Source organism: Aulostomus chinensis, chromosome 8, assembly GCF_037954235.1.
Source record: "Aulostomus chinensis isolate RoL2024-O1b breed Wild chromosome 8, RoL_Achi_v1.0, whole genome shotgun sequence".
In the NCBI taxonomy this organism is placed as follows: Eukaryota; Metazoa; Chordata; class Actinopteri; order Syngnathiformes; family Aulostomidae; genus Aulostomus; species Aulostomus chinensis.
In genome coordinates this window covers 24,724,726-24,751,459 of record NC_141327.1, presented here as the reverse complement: position 1 = coordinate 24,751,459, position 26,734 = coordinate 24,724,726, and the positions used below count along the sequence as shown (strand labels likewise).

General features: G+C 40.9%; 1 protein-coding gene across 9 annotated transcripts in view; it reads right to left on the bottom strand.

Moving 5' to 3' along the window:
• The window catches only part of fat1a (FAT atypical cadherin 1a), a 73,525-nt gene that overhangs the window by 33,704 nt on the left and 13,087 nt on the right, over window positions 1-26,734 (bottom strand). For 7 of the 9 annotated variants that reach the window (XR_015117632.1, XR_015117631.1, XR_015117633.1 and 4 more), the window contains exons 3-8: window positions 18,759-19,073; window positions 8,095-8,156; window positions 3,098-3,427; window positions 1,881-2,097; window positions 843-911; window positions 211-350 (exon numbers count right to left, since the gene is read on the bottom strand). Coding sequence is in view for 6 of the 9 variants with exons in the window: in XM_086211866.1 (XP_086067992.1) it covers window positions 211-350; window positions 843-911; window positions 1,881-2,097; window positions 3,098-3,427; window positions 8,095-8,156; window positions 18,759-19,073 (1,133 nt within the window). In the remaining 3 variants the exon portion in view is untranslated. The remainder of the gene's footprint in view (window positions 1-210; window positions 351-842; window positions 912-1,880; window positions 2,098-3,097; window positions 3,428-8,094; window positions 8,157-18,758; window positions 19,074-26,734) is intronic. The other 2 variants (XM_086211868.1, XM_086211869.1) reach the window with 1 other exon arrangement.

The window sequence follows — 26,734 nt, the reverse complement described above, 5'->3', positions numbered from 1 at the left end:
CTCACGTCAGGATGATGAGCAGGCATTTCCCTGGTCACCCTAATACAATAAAAGAATGCACAAATTCAACATATTCCAATGAAACAGACACTTTGACCAGCACATCACTCATTATTCTTCCCTTTCCTCCTGCTTTTTCTCTCATGAGAACAACACAACCATGACAACTGCCTAATCAGCTTCCAACCGTTCCATTAGTATTTCAATTACCTGGGTGCTGACAGTTCGTGTCCCATCTGTGGCTTCCACCGTCAGGTTGTAATTTGATTTCTGCTCAGCGTCCAGGGGCCGTGCTACAATCAAGGTTCCGCTGGCCTTGCCTACGTCAAAGCGGCTGTCATAATTGCCACCTGTGGAATTGTTTTTGATGGACAAACAAAGGGGAGGACAAAAGATTAGTGACAAACCATCTCTCGGCTGTGTGCAAGCAGTGGAGTTACATAAACACGAAACACACTGGCATATACACGTTCATTCACCGTTGATGTATTCATTAATGATAAATGTGCTTTTTAATGAGACCTAACACAACTTGCATCACAACAGCCACAGTAAAGTGATGAATGTACGGCAACACAATAGAAGCACAGCTTGGAAGGCAAAGTCGAAGGGATAAAGCACAGAATGGTGGACATGGAGTCGAGCTCCAGTTCACACAAGGTGGGTTGTTTTTCTGGCTCCCTTGACATTTGCTATCAAGTCACAGGTTTATGGAAAATGTGGCACAAAATCAATCCAGCGGCACAACACATTTCAAGCACAGCCAACAGCTGGTGCCAACAATGACAATGTGGGATGATCTCTTAATACAGAAGAGCCTATTAGGAGATTCCAGCAGCTACCTTCTGCTGTACAGTTGTGGTCACAAGCCATCTGAAGGATGTAAAACATCTCAGTATCCTCTATGCCGTCTTGCAAAAATCCGACCAAACAGAACATTCCAGAGAAAAAGGAAAGCAGTTGCAGAGCACACAGAGAAAAGAAGAAAAGAGACGTGTCAGTCAGACATTGATTAGGAGGGAGGACGGGGTGGGAGGAAGAGAAGAGGCAGGCATTTTTGAAAGGAGTCAATTTAAGTCTTCTACAGCACACAGTGCCTATCGTAAATAAAGAAGAAGAAAAGAGCACACATTCAAGAAAGGACAAATTTGGTTAATTAAAGCTTTCAAATACAAAACCAACACAATCAAATACATCGCAATCAGCTTAAACACAAGAGTTGAGATAAGTATAAATATTAGTTGATGAGATTATTCATTTTTAGCTGCGGATTCATAAAACAATTATATCATCTAAACATGCCTTAAAAGTCCAATTTTCTTCTCCAGCTGAAAAAGGCTATTCAACTTTGCTTAAGTGTTAGAAACAGCCAGCTAATGCCAACTTAGCTAACGGAGATTTTCTCTTATTTCTGTTTGCTGTAAACCAGATGTGCCGTGGTTGGTGTACAATATGTTTAGTGAAACTGCAACGAAAAAAATTGCGGCGCTGCCAGTAACAGTTTTGGGTGATAAGCTGGAGTCTCACTCGGAAGCAACTGAACAGTTAGCATCACCGCGGCATTGGCTAACTGCAGTTGAATGCCCGTGTTTGAATGGGACTAACTGATTAGGCTGCTCCTCTGATGTCTGTGACTAACATCTCCGCCCACTAAGTCCTGACTCAGCTCTATGTCTTCTTACTCTTTGAGAGGGTGAATGAAATTAGACTCCAGGAAATAAGTCTTCTAAATGATTTTCTACATTTTACAGCCATATCTGACATGGACATTATATTTGTCGACGGTGCAGTTTAGATATTATATTTGTTTATGTAGTATATCATAATACAGAGGTTTTATATCTACACTAGCAGAGTAACAGAGGTGTGAGGAGCAGTACCTGTGATTTCAAACCACACAGGAACATCGGAGGACTCGGTGGCTACCACGCCCACCATGTGTGCCACCGGGTCACTTTCCATCACAGAGAAAGTGAAGGGCGACTCCTCAAACAGTAGGGCCGCGGCATCTGCCGGCACATCCGGTTTAGGAATCCACTCAATATGAAGACGGCATGTGGAGGATTTCTGAGGACGTCCATTGTCGACCGCTTTAATCTGAGAAAGACAGAATGGAAAGAGAGATTCTAAGATTTTAACTTCCTATTTATATGCTCATTTATACAGCGGAATAGTCTTCTATACTTGCCGACAAACAAAATGATAATAAGAGATTTATTAAGAGAACGGGCGCTGTCTTGATTGTATCATAAACCATCTCTGTCCTTTAAGCCATCCTCCTGGCAGGGGAGCATGATATTTTGAATAACAAAACATCTTTGTGTGGTATTCTTTTGTGATTCGACCCCTTGTGAGCAGAGTTCAATTACTGTAACCCATTTTGAACAGAGACCCCGCTATACTGCCATTGAGAAGACCCATCATTACACCTCTCTTCTTGTTAACACAGAAACAAACAAAGTTGGCATAACATTGCCCTAGTGTGTGATTTTCAGAGAGCATGCTGGGGTTCCACAATGAGAACCAGGATGTGAAACACAACAAGCATCAGCATCTAGTTTGCATCAGGATGGCAAACCATTATCAACACAATAATAGTGGGCAAGCGGAGTCTTCAGGGACCGGTGCTACCTGTCCACACGTAAACCGCTCTTCAAAGTAAAGTTGCTGCGTGCTATAAAACCGAATTATCATGATCAGTAAGACATGATTGCCTGTGCTGAACACTGTTATGAGACTCTCTGACAGCCAAAATGAAACGTCCTATCAATTACTGACGAACTCACTCTTCGTGGCGCAGGCAGGTACCAGAGCGTTAGCGCCACGCTGGAACATTTAGATCTTTAATTGCTTAGTGAGGCTGCTGTTGAGACAACCTGACCTGACAGTGTAAGTCGTTGTTCAGCATCAAATTTTCCCTCGAAACTTGCTGACCACCATAATGTGTTTAGACCAGTTAGACTTTGGCCATTCCGTCAGCTCTTTTACTAAATTTAATGAGGGCGGTCGTGGGTGGCGGTACGACACTAAAACAATCTTCAAGCATCTGCGGTACAAATCCACAGCTCACTCTCATCCCGGGGGATTATGTACTCACTGTAAGAATGTCATATTCTCCAGCTGAAGAGAATTTCTTGGATGACACCAGGCCAGTCTTGGGTTCAATGAAGAACTTTCCATGTTCGTCTCCCTCCTCAATGCTGTAAGAAATCTCAGCATTGGGTCCCTCGTCACGGTCTGATGCAATGACACGATACACTGGGTCCCTCCTTGTAGCTCTTTCCTTCTCAGGCCTCTCCCGCTCAGGGAGCTTGATTTTGTAAATCTTCTCCAGGAACAACGGCCTATTGTCATTCTCGTCAAGAACCCGGACGATGACACGGACAGTGGTGGATTTAGCAGGGACGCCATGGTCAGTGATGGTGACCTGAGGAGAGAAGATCCAGATTTAGCCTACAAAGACTCCGGACTGACAGGTATCATCTGAAGCACTGATCTAATATAATGGATCAGATTCAAAGAATAATATATGAAAACTGTGGGGGAAAAATTATCATGGGACTTAGTAAAGAAGACGAAGCAGTGCATACTTCCAAAGCCTTCAGAAGATGAGATCTAAAAGCTTTTTTTCCCTCTTCATCATTCTTTCATTAAACTTCTTTCCCAGTGACTTAAATGAAAATTAATGTGGATTCCCTTTGAGAGTTACTCTGAAGGCTTTTTAATACACCGTCTTTTCATAATGAAGCTGATGAACAGTAACTGACTATTCTATTTTTGATAACTGGAGTCTTGTTTGTTTGCTTTATTGTCTAAACCTAATAATCAAATTGCTTTATTGCTTTCAATTAATCCCATCAGTATTAAATTATATAGTGATATAAAGGTTTACTCTGCTGTTTTGTTGATGTTGGTAAGTAGGATTTCCTGACAACTACAAACACCAGCTCCTGTTTCTATGAGCCAAACTTTGCAGACACAAAATGCACGTTGGACAAAGTGCAGGACTTTAATAGTGGTACCAGCAATTTTCTGTCCTTTGTTGAGTTCAAGCTACTGAGGTTTTCAGGCTCATGAACAACAACAATTTTACACAACAATTTTTCAGAGAGAGACGTTTTGGATTTTATAGACGTGGCAATGGCAAGAAAAATGAAACAAAAAGCAGCTGTAGATATACTGTATGTGTCTTATTTTTCAGATAATACTGAGTTGCCCTGTAGGACTGGTGCATTCAGGTACACGTGATCCGTTTTATCTGGTTGGTGCTACAGTGAAGTGAAAATGTTTGGAACGTTTCCCATGTTTGCCTGATGATGGTGATAGCAGCAGCTACAGCTGGAACACACACAACCCACGACTGCTGATCACTGTTTAATTAGCTGCACCTTTGCTCTGCTCACAGCAGCTGCACTGATGCTGGTGCTGGATGAAAAACTAGCAAGCAAAGATTTTGCACTGCAAATAACCATTAGGAGATACTTCTCTGAACTACAGTACAGGCTGAATCCCTGATTGCATCTTCATTTTACTGTTATAACGTGCTTTCGTACATTACTTCTGCCATAATTTAACAATCCACTGTACTGTAACTAGTTTAACCAAAAGCATGAACCGCTATCTGAACTAAATACACAGAAAGAAAAGAAATAGGCACAAAGATAGCGCATCTCAGCACTGGCACAGACGCGAGCAATTCCAGTTTAAATCTGCAAAATCCTGTAGAGAAGGCAAAACAAACGTCAAAGTCGTTTAAAACCATCTGCTAAGTGCTTTACTAAAAACAGTCAGCAGTCCAGGCCAAGCCATGCACCATTTGGTACCATAGTTTCAATTACTAAAGTAATGTGTTTCAGGTTTTCTCGCGGTGTCTGCAGCTGTCCATACTATTCACATGAGCACAGTTAATTAAATGGGATGACTAGAAAGCCGAGTGTGAATGTCTCTCTCAGGGAAGGAATGCTGGTTCTCATCCTGTGCTCTGTAATGAACTATTCTATTACAATCACATGCTATGTACAAACTGTACCTACTACATTTCAATATTTTTAAAGAGTACTTGCTACTACCAAATCATATTATCATAAGTAGAAACCCAACAGTGCAGATTACAACTGCAAGAATCTTTTATGTTCCTCTATTCTTTACACAACCCTGAGCTTTATCTGACTGATGACAGTAAATTCATTCTGCAGGTTATCTGGATGGTAAATTCCTGACAAGGACAATCCCACAGCCTCTGTGGCCTCTTTTCCTGTGTTTTGTTTGTACTCCATTCCAGCTGAACACTACAACACTGACATTTGTCTCATTCGGAGTTTGTCACTGCCGTTGACTCGCCTACTGTGATGTAATCCATACCTTCTTAACAGTGCCGTGGGAAGGATATATTTTTGTAGACCAACCTGAAAGTTAGCGTCACCCTGGGTTCCAAAGGGATCTCTACACTGCATTTTGAATTATTACAGAAAATAAGCTCAGAAACTAACCAAAGATATCCAGCACGTCTTGTTCAGCAAAATTAACTTAGCAAATGAACACTACGTTTGTTGTTTTTAAAGCCTCCATGCAAAAATTAGAAGTACAAAATTAATCATATGTTATCAATGAGTCACACCATGAATGCACGACTTCAACTTCACAACACACAGCTTTGCAACTCTTCTGGGTTTGGCGCAATGACGTTTCACATCCACGACAACTTCTGTAGTAAACTGACGAGTATTTACCGAGGTCTCTTTTTGCCATGAACAAACATTAAGATTGGATTATTTCAGGCATTTCACCAAAAACCCACTGACTTAGAGATGAAGTAACCAGAAGCTCAATAATGTTCACGCTTTTCCAGATTCTGGGACTGACATTCCTGTTGCAATCTATGTGAGTGAGGGTGAGGTTCTGCAGTGGCTGTTCTCTTGGTGCTTGATGAAAATACTGCAGGAACTTGCTCTGTTTCAGTTACCTCGTGGGGTAGACTATGTTCCTGGGTACGTAAAGATAACTCCAGATACATGACGCAATTTTTGTCTCAACAGAAAAACTTAGTTGCAAAAGAACCATCAATAACTGACAAACCACTGAAGTTATTTATACGGGCGAATCACCAAAGAATTGACTGAATATGGTCTGATATCCTAGCGAACAAAGTTAGACTAGCAACCTGCCGGGGTGTGAGTGCATCATACCAAATGCCTGCTGTTATACACTCCTGACAACAGATGTGAGGAGCCCATTCACCCCCGCTTTGCCATGACAACGTTCTCTCAGTCTAGCCCTGATTCCTCAGCATGTCCTGGCATGTCCCACTTTTGCTATTTACCCCTCCCCCTCGGACGGCAGCTTCTCATCCTGCCGCTAGAGCCCAAACTCAGACCATCAAGGGCAGCTTTAGCTTTTCTCAAATTCCCCAGCTGCCTTTCTGCCTTCAATTCTCTCTCTCTCTCTCTCTCTCACACAGGCACACGACTACCAACCCCCATCCACCTCATCATAAAAGCTGAAGGCCCCCTGTGCTTCCCTCCACCTCCTCTTGGCATTTGGCGCAAACAATGAACACAGCCCCCACCCTAATTGCTCCACATGTTCTAAAGAACCCAAAATTTCATTTCTTCTTGTGCAGCAAGCTCACACAAAACTTCAGGACAAGCTTCAACTGAAATCTGATTTGCTCCGTTAACATCCCGTCCACACACAACAGTGTGCATTCCTCTGAACCGTGCTGTCTTCAGTCAGTTACCCTGAGGATAAACTGGGAGGTGTGTAGGTGTGGGGAAGGTAAGTGTAGGTTTTATAGGGTCTGTGCTGCTCTCAGAAAAAGCCTCCGGCTCCTAATAACCAGTGACCAACACACACAAACACCTTAAGTTGCCATGGCTACACAGCTCCTCCAAGGCGGTGTTCACTTATATACCTATTCACGTTAAAAGTTGATTGCTTTAAGTCATGCTCAGAAGTAAATTTAATAATATGAGAATCTACATCTCTTTTAATTAGTAAAATGGGAATGTAAATGGTTATGCAAAGTAATCAGGTTCCCAGATTATTTACTATTTCTGCAGAAAATTGTCATCATGGACATTATAGAGAGCAGTAATATTAGCTGGAGGGGATCAAGTTGCTGTATTTGGCTCAACATAAAAGTCCTCCTGACTGCTTAATGTGGTTATTAAATGTCTTTCTGGAGGCATTTTGTCAAATGAGACAAACAATCATGAACTCAGATTTTTTTTATTTTATTGCAGACATTAAGACTTCAGACTCAATTTCAACCTTGTGATTCAACAGCTTTCAAACACATGTTGCAATTCTTAATCTTCGCTCAACTGCCGGGGGGCATCATGTTTGCGTGCCAACACTTCCTCAACCTTATCTTGGAAAGCTTCTAAAATTCAACAAGTGTTGAAAAAAGATCACATCTTATTACTTTTTCCTTTCAACAGTCTGATCCAAGATTCAAAAACAAGACTAACTCATCACCTGCCCCTGAAGGAACACGTGGATCTTTTTCATCCACTTCTATCGTTACCACATACGCTAAATCCTTCGTAATAATTAGCGCAGTGAAATTTAAGAATGCTCCGGCACCAGATGCATCGGCTTGAACTGGTAATCACTGAATTGCTGCTCTCTTTCAGCACTGGAGACACAATTAAAAGGCCTGTTATCAACCCTGGATCTGTGGTGAGAAAGAGAGAGAGAGAGAGAGAGAGGAAGGTATCGAGAGAGCGGGGGTCAATTAAAACCCACAAGTTTAGACATCGACCGGTTGGTTTCCTGTCCCAACTTGCTCCGTCCACCAGACAGAACACAGGCAAGAACAGGATCTCCCATTAGCCTCTCACGGCTCTCTCTTTCCCCACACAGGAATCGGCCAAAGTACAAAATGACCCTTTTGAATACACAGGGAAGCTTGTTTTTGTTGGCAACAGGTGGAGTGTTCAGACATAGAATATCACACTGAACTAAACCGAATGTGTTAACCTCCAGTGTTCCTGGTTAAGCTGACACTAATTCATTTTCGCACATAAATTAGACGTTGAATCTTCTTGGGGTTTTTTCTCCTCTCTGGAAAATCTGTCAAAATAAAGCTTTTACCTCAAGAATGTGCTCGTCTTGTTGCTCTCTGTCCAGCTTCCTCGACGTGGTTGTAACCAGACCTGCAGGACACAAACCAAGAATGAAATAAATGAAATATGTCAAGTTAAGTGTAGAAAAAAATAGCCAGATAATAATATAATAGGGTTTTTGTTATTCCCCCCAAAAGTAATAAAATAAGAGGAATTATGGAGAAGCAGTTGAGAAAAGAGCTAAGAATCTGTTAATTGTCCAAGCCAGCACACATCCATCCCTTTTCTTCCGCTTATCCTGTTAAGGGTCGTGGGGGGTGGAGCCTATCCCAGAGTCTTTCGGGCAAGAGGCGGGGTTCACCCTGGACAGGTCACCAGTCCATCACAGGGCCAACACAAATCGACAGACAACCATTCACACTCACAGCCACGCCTACAGTCAATTTAGAGTATCAATCAGCCTCATCCCCATTTGCATGTCTTTGGACTGTGGGAGGAAGCTGGAGAACCAGAGAGAACCAGAACAGACAGAACTCCACACAGAAAGATTCCATGCCTGAACCGGGGCTCAAACCCGGAACCTTCTTGCTGTGAGGCGACAGTGCTGACCACTGCATCACCACACATCATTTTTAACAGTTAAGCGAGAACAAAGCATTCTTGTCTTGAGCCTCGGACTTTGTTACCAGCCTGAACTAACTTCACGAATTGATTATTTGTTTTCTTCTCTTTAGTTAAAAAAACAACAACACTTTGAAGCGAACTAGTGATACAACTGAGCCAGAACAAAGGAAAATTTGACAGCTAGAACTAAAAAAAAAAAGAAAAAAAAAAGAAAAAAAGAAGCAGTCCTCCTTTTCACAGCTGGGTGATCCTATTCTGGTTGAGCAACCTGCCAGACAGCCTTACACATGCGAAATATCACAAAGGTCTGCAAATAGTGGCCAAATAGCAGCAGCCTCAACAGCTAGCCTGGCTTTTTTTTTTAAAAAGGAAAAAAATCTTGCTCTCAGTGTTCCAGTGGTCTTTTTTAGATTTAGTATACTTACACACATATTTTACAATAAGTGGTTTCCTCCAGTGATCCCCTTTGGTGGTTTGCTTTCATTTCATTGGATTATTAATGGCCATTAATGATCTGTTTTTACAGATCAGAAAAAAAAAAAAACCCATGATGACTTTCCTGGACATGTGCCCCGATTACCTGACATGTACTCCCACCTTGAGCACTTTCGTTAAATCAAACTCTGACAGAAGTAAAAACAAAAAAATGTTTTGAGTTTCTGGCTCTTCTAATTTGAATCACAGTCACAAACACGGGGAGAAGAAAAGAGAGGACAAGTAGCAGAGAATATTGCTACATGGCCATGTTATATGTAGCATTCTGTTCTCACTCCCAATCTAATTGCAACTTTGCAGAGACACTGAGTGTAGAGTAGACATGCCAATTTCAACCGCACCAGAGCTGTCTGCTCACCACACTGTGCCTGATTAGCATAAAGCAAAGGATTTCCGAAACCCAAAGCCATCAATGGCACATATGCCTGCAACGAGAATAGCCGGCCACAACTTACGGGACCTGAAATAGCTCTCCCCTCAGCAGCACTGCAATTTAGGAATATGAGTGAGGCCCATTTGCTCCCCCTTTTCATCTCTTCATTCTCAATTTAATCATTACACTGAGGTGCAAATACACATCCTGATAGAGAATAACAGAATCAGTGGAATAACAGAGCTTTGTTCCGACGACTGCCGAACAACTACATGTTATCTTTGACATAATATAACGCTCATAGCAGGAACTAACAGGAATGACAAAGTTAAATCAACACAGACCAAACCCTTGTATTCCCGGCAATGTTACACACAACCCTGAATACACATAAGTAAGAGTAAGTAAATATACTGCTGACATAGCCAATTACTCCCTGCATTGTCACATGACCCTTGCAATGCGAGTAGAGTGTCAGCGTGGGCTACCTGAAGGAATCCCCATCAAATAGCATGCAGCTTTAGCACTCTTGCACGTTTTTAAAAGCTCAAGTCTAGATTGCGAACAACATGGACCTGAAGATATAAACTGCCCCAAGATGACTATCAATCATGCAAAAGTAAAGTAGCATGCATCCACGTTAGATAAGTACAGCTATTCTGATTTATTGTGGCCTACACTGCTTTTGTTTGCTTCTGTTCCATTTTTGTCTGACATGCTGACAGCTCACCGCTTGATCCCTGACCACAAGACTTGAGACTAAGTCCTTGTCCAAGTACTAATGTTACTCTCAGAGAATGCTTTCAGACTTTCATCTTAACCTTTGAGTTCTCCACAACTTCAGTTTACCTCAAAACGAGGTTAACGTACATTTTTACCAACACATTTCTAAGTCTTTTCCTTGCCTGTGAGGAAAATTCGCTGGAAGATTTTTTGGCGCGTGGAAAAACTGAGAAATCCATATCTACAAATGAATATTCAGCTAAAAGATTTTGATGAGGTTTTTTTTTTTTTTGTGGATCTTTTCTGAACCACGTACTGTATAAACTGTAGCGAATGTGCTGTTGTTTTTGTAGCACATATCCACACTCTTGTCTAAAATGTTTTTAGCTTCATTTAATTTTCAACTTTCCAGGCCTGAAAATTGCTATTGCCAAATTCCACAACTTTTCCAGGTTTTTCATGGCAGTATAAACCCCTGTGAAAATGCTACATTCTCACCAGAAATAGATTGAGGTAAGACTGTCAGACCCGTTGTACTACTGTTAATCCAGGCTGTTCACTTCTATCACCAGCTAAGGAACTGTAAAATGATTGGTTGGTGAGGCAGCACTCACCAAAGAAGTCTGCACTTCCAACCCACAGTCTTTGTCCCAACACACACACACACACACACACACACACACACACACACACACACACACACACACACACACACACACACACACACACACACACACACACACACAAAAGCCGTCCTCAGGCGTGGGCTGAGTTGGCTGACAGTAATTACAGCCATGCTGTTTTCAGAGGGGGAGAAAAACAACAGCAAAGCAGTGGTGGCACTCTCAACCATGTCCTTGAGCGCTAGATCCACTGCTCCAAAATGGAGGGCTGGAGGGAGTTAAGGAGTTCAGGACATTGCTGCTGTGATTAGCAGTCTTTAGGGTGACACGCATACTTATGTGACACACATTTAACTGTAACTCCAGACAACCGGCAATGTGCTGCTGGGTGTCCAAATTGACAAGACATGTTGAGCAATTTAAAAGTTTTCCAGCTATTTTAGATTGTTGTTGATCTAATTACACCGAGCTGCATAAATGTATCATTAAACTTGTTTATGTGTGAATAAAATAAAGAACAAGAACGGCAAAATTTCTTTTCCTAACATTAATACAACTACATTAATTAAATATTCTCAGTTCAATTACAAGTCAAGTGCCTGCTAATCAAGCCTGCAACTATTAAAAGCATCTGTTTTCCTCACTAATTATGGTATCAATATGTTCTGACACCAAATGAATGTGGGAGTTTAAGAGAGAATTGGTACATCGCAGTGGAAGTTAATTGTTCCTTTCTTTATACCCAAGCCTCTATAAAACTGCTGGCTTGTGCCCGCTCCCTTTTATTGAGACAGAAAACAATTCTTGGCATTCCATTTAAAAGGCCACCTTCCTGTCCAGAAACCCACAGGAGAACAACAAAGAGAGGCTGTGTAAGCGAATGTGAGCACATTCAGACATATATGAAGAAGGGGGCATTGTTTACATTAGGATTGAGATATCTCAGCACCTCACAGCTGCGAGGTTTATGAGGAATCTGAAAAGATGACCACGTCATGGAAGAGTTGGAGCTGCAGGGGATTCAGGTTTCCGAATGCTTGAGAGCTGTGTAAATGGATGGGACATTTGGAAGCCGTGGAGCAGCTGAGATACAACAGTGTTTACTGGTAGTTATGACCTCTGTCAGTTCTGATAAGTTGCCTTCACATACATGACATGTGAGAGGTAATAAAGACACGTCAACACAAGGAGCTAGCTAAACGAACTATGAGTCAGGTCTCTATCCAAATGCATTGGAAATTTAAACCAAATTTTGGGAAACATCCTCAAAACAAAATACAAATGTGCATTTCCATCCACTGTTATGCAAACAGGTAGAGTTGCAACGCAGTTGGAGTTTTTCCATGGGAGTTAGTGATAATGAGGCAGAAATGTACACTCATTGAATTCACCTTGTCATATCCAAATATAAATATCAACATTCTGTATTCCCTTTTGCTGATATCCATGCAAACAACTGAAATAAGCTTTTTTTTTTTTAAATATGCAAGATGCTTTCACAGTGCAGGGTGAAATACAGTTAGTATCAATTACCCCAACATGTCCAGTTTATTCTGGTTAATTCCATTTAATTCCAAAATATTCCCAATATTGCTTACATCCCATGTATCCAATTTGTCCGGGAAATTTCCCACTCCTTTACAACCCTAAATTTTCTGGGGTGTAAGTTCTCTTGATGGAGCAGCAGACTGCCAGCAAAGAGAGAATTCAGTGGTACACAAGAAATGGAATATATACAAATGAATAAATGATGAGATTAGCTAGCGACACAGCTAACCAGAGCACTTGCCTCTCAAACCTTGCACCATGGCAGCAGATGCATAAAACTACACAGTCAAAGACAGAAATATGCAAAATGTGATTTTTTTTTTTTAAATAGAGACAGACACACAAGCTTCCTCTTAAGGCCCATAAACATAAAAACACTTCTGTGGGTATATGTCAAAACTAATCCACCACATGTATCAACTAGCATTGCAGTAAAATCCCAATCATCAGGATTATCAAACATCAGGAGGACAATCCAATTGTCAAATTGTGATAATCTGACTTTCTCTCAACTGATCATTCCAGAGAAAAACTGGCTTCAATGAATGCAACACCTCTCCCAGGTCCCATTTTCGTGACATCATCAAGGGGCGACATGCCTTCTAGGTTGCGAAGTAGAATGGTTCAAAAGCTCCTCCAAATAGTCTTTGCATTGCAGTAGAAACTTAGAAGTTCAATGTGCACAAGCTGATGGATGCAAACCCATGGAGGGAGTTTTTGAGTATTGCAGGTAGATGTGGAAGAGCAGGAGTAACGAAAATGGCTGTCTAGTCATCTGCAATTCCCGTGTGCTGCAGCCCTGCAATGTAAGTTCTAACAGATTTATTTCCACAATGGTTTTTAATTGAACTATACTGAGATGAATCATGTATCAAACAAGACACTTGTCGGATTGTGGGCATGCGGGAAACAAATCAAGCCGAATTAAATTTTCCGTGTTTTGGTTGTTATCTGGATCGTTGATATGGAGCCCAACCCTTCTTCAATGTCACATTTAAGCCTTAACAATCTTGTGTGGACATTCTTGCTCGAAGGTTTTAATCTTAAGCTTTATGTGTGATTTTTTTCTGAGGTTGCATACACAGTGCTGGAGGATAACATTTATTTTTTGGGTTGATGATTATTTGAATTCCTACTTAGCTGAGCTGGAACAAACAAACAAAAAAAAAACACAAAGAGCATTGAAGTCATTTCCCAGACTGGTAGAGTGAAGGACAAGTAGCTCAAGGGGTTTATGTTAAGGCCACTTCGACTGTGGTGCACTCAGTTGCTTCTAGAAGTGAGAAGTGATACAGAGTTTACTTGCTATCTTCTCATTTTATGAAGTGGATTTTCACTGTAAGATTAAATGCATAGCATTTCCACACAAAAAAAAAACCAAACACATGAGATGGGCCTTCAAAACAAGTCTCATAATGATATGCCATACTGGTCCCACGTGTGATTCGTATATTAGTTCTTGGTGTGCTGAGCCACTATGATGACACTTTGAAGTCATGAGAGGAAAATCAGTTGTTTTTCAATTCCATATTGTCTTTCCGCTCTCTCTCTTTCGAAAGTTGTGATAATTGTTTTGGCCCCCCAAAGAACCAGACATATTAGGAAGTTGTTGGAAGTATCCACTTCCTATCTCACTTCCCCTGATAGTGGTTGGTAAATGACTGATAACACTAGTGTTTGTGTGTATGTGTGTTTTCTCTCTCTCAAATACACAAATACAGAAGGCTTTACTGAAAGTTGATATAAGCACTAGGAAAGTAAATGATTCCCAGCTGCAAATCCCAGTGGCTGAGCAATACTTTTAAACCCCCGTTACCTTTTCATTCCACCCCCAGGATGATAAATGCACACGGAACCTGTGGAAGGTATCTAAGCCAGCCAAAGCATTACCCACAGCGTTCATTTTCAATTGATGAAAAATGAGTTGCTGGCTCCGGCTGAAGGAAAAGGATGGCCTTAAATTCCAAAGGTGTAATCATTCTTACTTTAAGTTTAACACTGGATGGAGAGCTGTCATATGAGGGCAAACCTAATCAGATATTGACACTAGGACCAGACCAAAATGGGATTTTTGGGGCCTATATCAACGTAATGGAGTCAACAATTCTGATTATCAATTAATTAGCTGCTATCCTGAGAGGGAGAGAGAATGTATGAATCAATACACATTTTTTATAACAATCCAGCAAATATCAGGGATGCACGAAAATATCAACAGCTATTGGTCATTTCTTTAAGTTTATCTCTCCCGGTCTGATGGCCAATATAATCATCAGCCTGTTAAATCAGGGTTAGTTTCTTCATTTTTGCTCATCGTTGTTGTTATGATGAAAAATTTCCAAATGTTTTGGAAATATAGAAAAACGTTACCTTTCTCCTTGTTTAGGTGTGTTTTTCACTGAGGCTAAAATCGTGTAAATTTGTTTTTACGCAGAAAATATGGTCATCTGTAAATAACAATTATCGACCAGATCAGTTTTGAAATACCAGCATGTTGGCTTTCGTTTAAAAAACAAAACAAAAAACACAATATCAAGCATCCATCCGTGCAAATATGGTTCAAATTCTTGTGCCAGAAATTTGAACTGATGCAGAACATTTTATTATTCAACAATAACTATCTACTATTGTCTAGGATGACACCAGTGCAGCACCTCCGGCACAAAAAAGTGTTCATGTCGGCAAACACTGGCCGTGCAATTCATCAGTCGGGCCCTAATAGACGCCCCTCTCATGCTCTTATCACACTGTTATCTGGTGAAGAATACAGATATATTGCTTACATTATAGTGTGAAGGTTTCATTAGTCTTCAGCTGTTACCTCAAGCACTAATCTCATATGTCAGGTCAGCCCAGATCATTCAATCCAAAAGAGAAAGCATAATTAGGCTTTAAAAAGTATTTAACCAACACAGGTGGTAAAGGTGTGACACAAAGTCTTAAGCACGAAGCGAGATAAGATAGAAATCATCTCGATCTTTGCTCTAAATGTCGCACCCTGCTTAACACACTTCCTGTGAGCGTGTGTGTATATATTGTTGAGCAGCTTAGTTGGTTAACGCTTTCATGTTCCTGTATACGAGATCTGTTCAAAGTCCAGGGGGCGGGAAGGAAGGGAGGGAGTGAGAGACAGACAGAGAGAGAGAGAATGAAAATCACCACGTAATGAATGCTGCTCACTTCCCCACAGAAAAAGTGGGAAACTAATGTCAACAACAACCAAGTGGAAGAGAGCTCTGACAACTCCTTTAGAACCAGAGAATAAAATCAGACGGCTGGTGGGCTGGCTGTCTCAAGTGCAGCATGTGTGGAGAAAAAAAAAAAACATCCTTGTACAACCAAGTACTCAACAACCTTTGATTATGCTACAATACATTTAAGTGGCACCCATACAATTATGTATGTGTCTGTTTCACACAGCCCATGTCCTGTTCTGTACTTAAGTGATCTGTTAACTGCGCGCCTGTGAGGATTTATTCCAGAAACACCACAGCCACCAGAAAAACGCTGAGGATGCTGGGAAGAACTGTACTCATGCCTGTGGAATGAGAGCTGCACCACCAACACGCGACTGTTCATCATTTCAAATGTTCATCTTGAGCAGCATTATTCAAATTCACTGATGTAATACTGCTCTCAAAAACACATACTACGATTTGGCCCAAATTTCACATTATCTGAATATGCCTTGGGTTTTTTTTCTTTTCTTTCAAGTTCGCTTTTGTAATCCCTCCAAATGTAAGGCTATTGAGCTGTACAGCTCTGCACTAGTGTCTGCTAGAGAGAGCTGAACTGCTGATAGCACTTTACTGGTGAACCAGAGGACAACCAAACAGCAGGTCTTGTTTACTTGGTAGAAATAAAGTAGACCTTAGCCTTTCATCCTGTGCTTTGCTGGGCCAATGCTGGTCTGCGCAGAAAAAAAGGGCAACCATCACCACCCAAGGCGTCATGCGAAACCCTGGTGTGTTTGAAGCTTGACATGCTGCCTCAAAGCAGCACAAGGCCATAGCCGAAGATAGAGGGCTAGCTAGTTAGCTTGGAACACATGCCTGTGACGTTCCAAAACCCACACACAAAACATAGGCCTCAACGTCTTTTCCTTTTTCCCACTCCTTCGTAAAGCTTTGTAGATATGCCAAGACAGGGCCTATGCTTCCAACACAATTTTAGAACATGTAATTACAGAGACTTGCATGTAGTAAATTTAAACATTTTCAAAAACCTGTAATATGCGGTGAGAATGTCATATTGAGTTGATAATGTGGAGACACAACGAGACTATTTTAAATCTCAGATGTAAAAAATTCTATTATTTGCAATCAATCCTGTAAACATGTTGTCAAACTCTGCAATGCAAAAATGGCTGGTTAAAACTTGCTGTCTTTTCAACTGGCACTGCAAATAAATTGCACTCTTTTCAAGTAGCGAGCCACACTTGACTCCCTATTTTCTCTTGTTTTCTTTTTCCCACCTACTACCTCTCTGCCTCCACTCTCAGCCGGATTCTTCAAAAACAAAGACGGGGGGGAGAGAAAAAAAAATCAAAGCAACGGAGCCATGATTTAATGAAGTCTTCTTTGTCCAAACCACTCTTTGTTGAACCTTACGCAAGGGGCTCTGGTGTCCCACTGATTAAACTTTTAACATGCTTTGATATGCATGAATAGGTCTTATCCTTACGCATCAGTGTGGTCTGTATAACATTCTTTTACAGAGAGCTCTTATGATGCTTATAAAAAGAACCATGTAAAGACATTTACCAGTAGTACTGAAAAGAGTTTTGGTGCACAGCGGACTTGACCGTAATCTTTACAAATACTTTGTAATCCAAGGAAGTAGGAAATATTTACTTCACATATCTGAGCCAAGAAGAAAGTATTTCAAATGATGAATAAGTGGTGTATTAGTACAAGCATTAATGACAATCCCAAACAATGCAAAGTGGTTTTCAGACCTGGATGAAGAAAACTGTAAAGTTATCATTGGCTACAGAGACAGAGTTAGTTTGTCAGCACCTTTGAGCACAGCTCTTCTTGCAAGATAATTAATGCTGATTCTATCACACATGCAGACAAAACCTTCCAGTGTCTGCATACCTAAAGTTTGCATCTACTTAGATAACTTTATTAATATATTTACTTTCCTCTCCTGCGAGGAGTATCCGGCACTACTGTGAGGCTTGTTTGGGAGGCACACTACATGCCGAATCCTTATTTGGTCAGAGAGTTCACATCGCTATTTCTAACAAAAATAACTCCAGCCTGTTGAACAGACTACCTTGGGAAATGGGACCACACACACACACACACGCATGCACACGCACGCACACACACACACGCACAGAAAGAGGGCAAAGTGGATCAACTTCTTTTCTGGCCATTCCTCATTTCAGTTTAATGAGCACTTCCATTCTAAGCAGACCAATCTCTGAGATGAGTGAGAAAGAACTGGATTAAATAGACAGTTCTAGCTTTTATAAGCATCCTTGGTCAAAATGTGCATGCATAACAAATCTAAATTGGGTAACAGCTCCTCATAAAACATATTTTCAATCGCAAAAAAAATTATATGCTACAAAATGGACTAATTCTGTTAATGTACAGAAATGTTCTGCATGTACCTAATACCAGTATTTTCTCTGATGCTCAACTAAACATAGCCTGCTCCAGCAACTTCATAGGAACCCAATGAAATATTAATCATCACACCATCTCCACAGTACCACACAAGAACACACTTAAGAGTGTCAGAGTGGAAAAAACCCCTGTAGGCTCAACCCACTCCTGTCCTGGGCTAAAATATTGTGTTAACACTGCTCTTCTTTTTTTCACGGTAAAGGAAACAGGAACCTCGCAGAATCTCATCAGCAAGTCAGCAATGCACAGCAGCAAATCTAAAACCCCGGCCCAAGTCTCAAACGATAAATTAGTAAGAAAAAGAGCAATTCTGTGTACCTGTACTATGCTTATGACCCTCAAGTGAGTTGGTGCCTTAAAATGTGACAACTAGGATTTCTCTTAATCCTTTATGCACATATGGCCACTGAAGGAGAAGCAGGAAATGTGACAATAACCCCCTAAGACTGTAAAATGTGCTTTTTTATGTAATTGTTGGAATGTTACAGTGGAAGCTCCCTGACCTGATTTGGCTGTAGTAGTATTACCTTTCTTGAGCTAGCAGCTTTATTCAAGGTTAACATTTGTCCTGGAATACAAAAGCTCATAATTCAGGAGCAGGGATAGCCAGCTCTGAGCACGCAATTTATAGTGACATGAATTGCTATCAAGGAAACAGCAATCTTACCTGTCTTGGCGTTAATGGCAAAGAAACCCTGGGGATTGCCGCTGGTGATCCTGTAGGAGAGTTTATCACTGGCCTTGGCATCTGGGTCGACTGCTTCCACCTGGATGATTGACACATCTCTGGGGGAGTTCTCCATGACAGAAGGGTAGTAGACAGGTTCTGATGCTTGTGGTGCATTGTCATTGACGTCTTGCACTTCAATGTAGACCTCAACAAAGGCTGACAGCGGCACCACGCCACGATCCAGGGCATAGACGGTCAGCCAGTAGTGGGGCGTGGTCTCGTGATCCAGCAGTTCTTGTGTTCGAATGGTACCTACGAAATGAGAGAGACAAGAACAAACTGTTCAGTCGGAGTCAGAGAACATTTGGATATGCATCACAACTGCCACCAATGATGTCTGTACTGGATTCAGAGGGAAGAGAGAGAACAGAGGTTGCCCCAACCAAACTGAATCAAATTGCCTGTAACCACCATCTAGATCCAATACTGTTATATTAACAACCACTAGCCAGCTCAATCCTGTTTACATTTACTGGCAGGCACATTGTTTTTTTCTTTACTTTTCTATTTTTTGTTACTGCCAAGTGGGGGCTGTAGCCTTCAGCTGAGCAAACATAAGAGCTCTCAGAGCCATGCGAGCTGGAGAGGTTGACAATGTTAATTGGACAGTGCAGAATGGTTGGTACATAAAGTCGTATATAATATAGAAATATAGAAGAGTGTGTGTGTGTGTGTGTGTATATAAATATATATATATGTGTGTGTGTGTGTGTGTGTGTGTATATATATATATATATATATGTGTGTGTGTGTGTGTGTGTGTGTGTGTGTATGTATATATATATATATGTGTGTGTGTGTGTATGTATATATATATATATGTGTGTGTGTGTGTATGTATATATATATATATATGTGTGTGTGTGTGTATGTGTATATGTATATATATATGTGTGTATATGTGTATATATATGTGTGTGTATATGTGTATATATATATATGTGTATATGTGTGTATATGTATGTGTGTATATGTATATGTGTATATATATGTGTGTGTATATATGTGTGTATATATATATGTGTATATATATGTATATGTGTGTATATGTATATATATGTGTATATATGTGTGTATATATATATGTGTATATATATATATATGTATATGTATATATATATATATGTGTGTGTGTGTGTGTGTACACACACAAATTTTAAAGGAGAAACAGCACTTTAGTGGATCCTGTGTAGGACAACTATGATGGGACTTGTAATGCTCTTCTGACTTCTGAAAAACCCAGATGTAAAGTTGGTTTCACACAATGAAAAAATTTGCAGGGGAAAAAAAACCCCATGCCACTGCAAGCCTGTTTATGCCCTCTCAGGACAGGGTGGTACAGTTCAGGAGAGGGTGTCATCAGCAATCGTTTCCCTGCCATGTTCTCTCTTGCTTCAGAAACAGCAGGGGGCCACAATGCTAATAAAGCACTTCTTCCAGTCTGATCTACAGATCATGTGATTGGCCACTGCAGTGTGATTTTAGCTTGTGGTTGGTGAAAGCTGACTCTGGATCAACTTTTGTGGGAAAGGCAGCTGCGGCACCAACCCCCACAGCTAAAATGTACTATATCCTCATTCAAATGAATGAGAGAACTGGCCTTTTCACCGCAGCGCTTGATTAGGTGTGAAGCCAGTCTAAATGCAGGATGCAGCAGGGTGAAGTATTCTTCCCATGCCTTTGAATTGTGGAATTCTAATGGATTGAACACACGTCTGCTTCACCTGTTACTATGTCTGACGACTCAGTGTATTTGTACCTTAAACTGCCCACCAGTGTGAATGTTCCTGGACATCTCTCTGAAGAGAAGCCAACAGTTAAGATCACAAGAGAGAATTAGTTTTAGTGCTTTTCATCCCCAACCCGACGCCTCTAACAACCGAGCACCAGGTGCTCACGGGGGTAAATTTGCACTGTGGGAAAGTGAGAAGAGTGTCAGTCTGTGTGTGTAGCTGTGTTTTAGTTTGAGGGACAGGATGTGTGTGTGTGTGTGTGTGTGTGTGTGTGTGTGTGTGTGTGTGTGTGTGTGTGCACGCACGCGTGTTTGTTTGCAAAAAGTGTTGGTTTTTGTTTACATTCATCCCAATAACAAACCCAACCTGTGGCTAGGGACATCACAACCATGTTTCTATCAGCAAAAGCCTGATTTGAGTCATTTATTATTGCTGGTACAAAGTAATCCTGAACTTCTATTTACAGAACAACAGAGGATTTGCAATGTTGATGTGACTCTTGACACTTGAGTGACACAATCTTGAAGAGAGACGATGCATCACTCAGCTGGAGTTGCTGGAAAGACAGAAAGTCTACTTGCAACTAAGTTCCCTTGTCCAGATCTTAAGGTTAAGGTGAGTAGACAAAGAAAACATTCAGTAGCAGAGAATAAGCATACACTTACACTTGCGCGCACGCACACACACACACACACACACACACACACACACACACACACACACACTCGACTATAGTCAAATTTAATTTTTGCCTGCCGTTAAATTACTCACAGGATTAAAATGTATCAATGAAATCCTGATATAACCTTCCAACATATTTGTCATCTTAACTGGAGAAAGTGAAGGTCAGCTGCCATTAAAAATGAGGCTGCTAGTGACATTTTTGCACAGTGCCGTTCTCTGCCAAACAGAGTGTGCATCACAGTTTAGAGAAGCTGTGTAGTTCACAAACCATGAATCTCTCAGGGCAGTGTGCCCAAATCATTCTTCACATTCAGATTCTAATTTTCTCCCATAAATAGGAGCAGAATGTTTGCATTGTAAACTGTTGAGAGAAAAGAATCATTTTAGCTGACACTGATCCCTTACCATAAACCCACATCAGCCACAATATGATCCCAAGGATTTGCTCAGGGCATCTTCAACTGTAACCAAACCTAACTAACCTCTCCTGTCATACATTACCGCCCGAACCCAGGTACACGCAGGTTTTAACGCAGGTGAAACCACAACAACAGCTGGCTGACCCTGTACCTTTCCTTGATTTACAAACGTGTTGAGTCTAATTAACTGGCTGGTCATCATTTTCGAGTAGTTCCTGGTGGATACTGGATCCTTTTTTGCTTGAAATGCACATTTAAACGCCGTAATGTGGGAAATACTATAATCTGATTCACTGTAATCAGATTAGAGATTGAATGTAAATGTAATAACAGAGGCAACAGTAATCCATTTTGATATATGCTTCTTCCGTAGTTGAAAATACTGACAAGAAAAGATTAAATATGATGTTACCAAATGGCAAAATAACAGTCAGTTAGGCTTCTAAATGCAGTATATTATCAGGATAATGTGATATCTCATTACTTCAACAAGCAGAAATAAGTAGGCGGTGGAGAGCAACGCGAACACACAAATATCACACAGCCTTATCTAGACATACGGCTCCTTCGATGACTGTATTAATCTTGCTTCCTGTATAACCTTGATAAGGCCGAGAGACCTTTACAGCCATATTTGATTTTATTATTATCTGAAACTAATAAAGGTGAATCACAGTTTCGGCACACCTGTGTCACTACTGGGTTGGAATCGATAACACTCCCTCAGTTACTGCTGGCACAGATAAGGCGCCTCTGCTGCACCATGTGTTTAAGGACACTCTAAAAAGGTTCAAATAGTTTACATAGACTCCCTGGGTGCTGACACTGCTTTTGTTCAGTCGCTGTAACTTGATGAAGTGCAGTGAACGACTGTAACTGAGAGCAGCTGAATCTCTTGCCTAGGGTGATGAAAGATTTTTCCGAAAAGAGATAACACCATAAATGTCTTGTCACAAAATCCTCAAATTTAACATGGAAGGGGAGGGTTCAGGGGGGTACAGCTCATTTATTCCCTCACCCGGCTTCACTTTTGCATTCCTCTACTTTATGCCTGGAATCTTTTCTTGCCATTAGTCATTATTATGGCTCTCTCACCTTTGCAGAACAGGAAGCGTAGCTGGGTGAGGCAGAAGAGAAGAGCAAGTACTTTAAGAATGCTATCTTGATGACTTTGTAGTTTCTTGTTCTCCATTAAACACATAAGATGACCATGTCATTCAAATAATTAAGAAATTAAATAGCACGATAATGACTAAGTTATCATCTTACTCCACATGCGACTAAAGCAAACATGCACAGGAAATTGAAAAAGGCCTTTTAAAAATGTAGACACTTATGTATGCATCCTGAGCAGAAACCTTTCGGGATGGAAGTACACGTGTTTCAGGCACTTATAGAAGCGCAACTGGAGAATATTTAAATGAGAATGTACTAGAAGGTGCAAGCAGACTCATGCACTTTTAGCACATGCGCAAAAGCACATGAAGCGAGAAGAGAAGAGAGAGAGAAGAGGAGGTAAACAGTTTGAATATAAGATAGTTTTCATGCTACTGCTAAGCAACTGCAGTTTTTTTGATCGGCGTGTAACTGACACAGGCTGAACATTTCCACCCTGCTGTGTTTTTTTTTCTTTACTTTTCTTAACATCCATCCGTCTCCATAGAGGAGACAAGTTCTTATTGCATTAAAAACTTGCGACATGAAACAGCTGCTGATGCAAGATTTTACCAGTGCAATTCTATATCCACATTATGTTCCTTCTCAAACTGATGGTCACTAATTACTCACTTGGATTTACATTTAAAAACAAAAAAAACAAAACCTTGACTTTGAAAGTTTAGATCAGCAAAGAATATGAAAAGCTATCTGCCACAGCCTTTGGCTGAATAGTTACTAACAAAACAGATGAAAGATGAATCTGAAGAATTCAGTTGCCACACCCATCCCCTATACCTCGCCTACCCAGAAAAACCTGCCTTTAGGCCACAAGAAAAAAAGCAGCTCATGCAACAGCCTCTGCCAGATTTGATTTCCGCTGTTATTCTCTCGCTCTTCTCTTTTCCCTGTGGCTTTGTTCTTCAAAGCTACCTGAGCACAGCGGCAATGCAATAGTGTTCAGACAGCCAAGGGATTTGAACTGTCATGACCAGCCAGTATTTTACAGCATTCTCACTTAAATCACAGCCCTGCACAGATACACGATGACCTTATTCTAACAGCATACACTGACAGTAGGGGCAGACATACGAAGCTCCACCGAAAACTTATTCTGCCAGAATTCGTCTGCTGCTTGTATGTCACAAGTTAGCCAAAGAAATGAATTCGATTAGAGCATCAGGACAGGATTGAGCCACAGATTCCAGTTTTTCCTCTACATTGTTTACCGACCTCAGTACATGCAGCCATTTCATCACATAGTAGTGCTTCCTTGCTCAGTCTGCAGATGAGGAGTTGGGGTCTTTCTTTGAACTACCTCTGCTAATTCCACTCACCCCTACCCCACATTCCTCAGCCTCCTCCGGCCTCTTGCTCACATGCTTGCATAAACTTTCTCAGTACTTTCTCCCCTCTTTCCACAGCCCTGACAAAATGCTTCAAATTCCACCACCACGTTAGAGGGACTAATGTAATAGAGAGAGTCCTGAACTAAGCTTCCTGTTACCCGGCAACTTAATATCACATCATCCCAGAGTTCCCAGACATCTGAGGCTGAGATCCAGTCTTTAAAGATATTAAGCCTGTTTATATTAAAAGATATGAAGGAAAAATTTATTTTGTTCTTGTTAAAAAACATTGTCTGAACTACTGATTTCATCATTTCAGAGTAATATGATGAGATTATTTTAGGGGAACAGCTGAAAAGGCCTCTAAAACTTTTAGCAGAAAGACATTCTTTTGTGACTGAATTCAAAGATGTTTTTCATGCTATGAACTTCGAACTGATTTCAAGCTTATGATTTATTCAGTCAAACTGCCAACTGAAACTTAAAAAATAACTCAGCTTGTTAAAACTTTGTTAATTTCTACATCACTTCCAAGGTAACAACCCAATCAAAAGCTATCGGCTCTGCAGAAATCCAATTCGACAACTTTTTAAGGAGCAGCAAAGCCGTATATTAATAATTTGCTGCAAGATCAATGTAGGCATAGTAGAACTGCTGCTATTTGTCAGCTAAATAAATGCATCATCAAACTGATTCCATAACATTTCACATTTAATCAAGCAAATTTTAGTTATGGCAGTTACGCCTGGGGGCTGAATACATTTTGTAACAACTAATCTCTACTTACCTCCTAGTTTGTCATGCCGCCCATTTTAAAATTGTGAAGTGAAAGTCAATTTATACTCACAAAGAGGTGGTGCCCTCCTGAGATTATTTCATCACAGCAAAATTTCACTCCCCCTCTCACGTTGGTATTAAATTTCCACTACTCTGAACTGATCTCTTAATGTGACACTTTATTGCTACGAACAGGTTTACGGGAGGCACCATCAGTCTCTGACACATGGTAATTTCTCTTTTGTTTGAAGGGCACACGGGGGGGGGGGGGGGTCATGATAATTTTGGAAAGTCTCCTAAATTATCATAATGATGATACAGTATCAGGCAAATACCACGTCAATCCAATCTCCTGTTCTACCCTGGACACAGAGTTGCACTCTATTGAGCCAGTCAAGCGTCTCTTGTGTATCGACTGTGCGCTCTGTACACTCTCACCACAGGCAGGGAAATGGTAAAAGTGTTGAGCGTGAGTGTTGTGTTTTGTTTGTTTGTTTTTCTAGTGGCAGAAATGGTTTCACAGCCAGTCCTGATAATGAATTTCAATAATGACAGGGGCTTGCATTCATGAAACCCAACAACTTCTCTATGTATCAACTTCAAGTGAAGTGTGCAAAGTCTGGAAGGAACAAACGTGATAAAGTTGTGACATGTCTGTGATGCATGACTGGCATGTTTTTTTTTCTTCTTTCCTCTTCTTTTCCTTTTTTAAAAAAAATTAATTCCAGTTGAGATAGCTTTTGGGACAATACAAAGAATCCACTGTTCCAGGGAAAAGTGTTATTTCAAAAGCCTTTGGGGAGGCCTTAGAGAAATACAGCTCGATTCAATATCACAGCACTATTTGGGAGCAGTTACAATCCACACAAGTGAAAGGAACTCTCAGCCAGTTCCCTGATCCAATGCGGGGTGTAGAGGGTAGACTTCTACACCCCCCAGCCCTCTGAGCATGTATAGGACAGGCATCCCTACTTCTGCATCCACACCTGACTAGCACGCAGTGTTGCTCATAATTGTGAGTGTGATGAATATTTGTGCACCTCTCAGACGGGGTGAAACACGCAGCCACATATCAGAAGAGGTCAAGCTTCTTTCCGCCGCTGCTGCGGAGACCACCAGGAGCAAGGCTTCCCCTGCTGCTCTGTGGATTTTCTTTCCTCTTGTCTTTATGGCCATTTATGAAGACCATTAAGACAAGACTAACTAATATTACAGTTCAGTTATCATATTTATGTTTGAATTCTAAGATGTTCCCATTCTGTACAACAACCCCTACTGAGAAAGTCTCTCAGTTGACAGTCAACTATTTCCCAGTGTGAGATTCACATGATGGTCCTCAGGTACCACCCAGGTGCAGGCACATGATCCTCTGCTGGCTTCGCACCAACAAAGTTCATGTGTATAAACTGAGGACTTTTTCTACTCATTGACCCGTCTTACAGTTTTATTGTAAGACTCCACAACTGTCATTAAAAAAAGTATTTACCAATCTCTTATGGGCTCTTCATACAGCCTCAAACTTCACTCTGTGAAACAAGTTGTTTTAGCTCAGTCTCTCCAAGCTCTGCTTCTCTAAAAGCCTACTTTCATCTGATTGGCTAATCTGCAGAAGCCTGCATGGAGGCAGCCTGGGCTCTGCCAGTTGACTGTTTTTCTGGTTACAGCTCTGGCTGTAAACCAAATATTCAGAGCAGTTAGAACTGACCTTTTACTTTTACATACCTCACTATATGGGACTTTAACTCTTTTTAAAACTGGATATTATAATATTATGTATATGACAGATATTGTGCAAA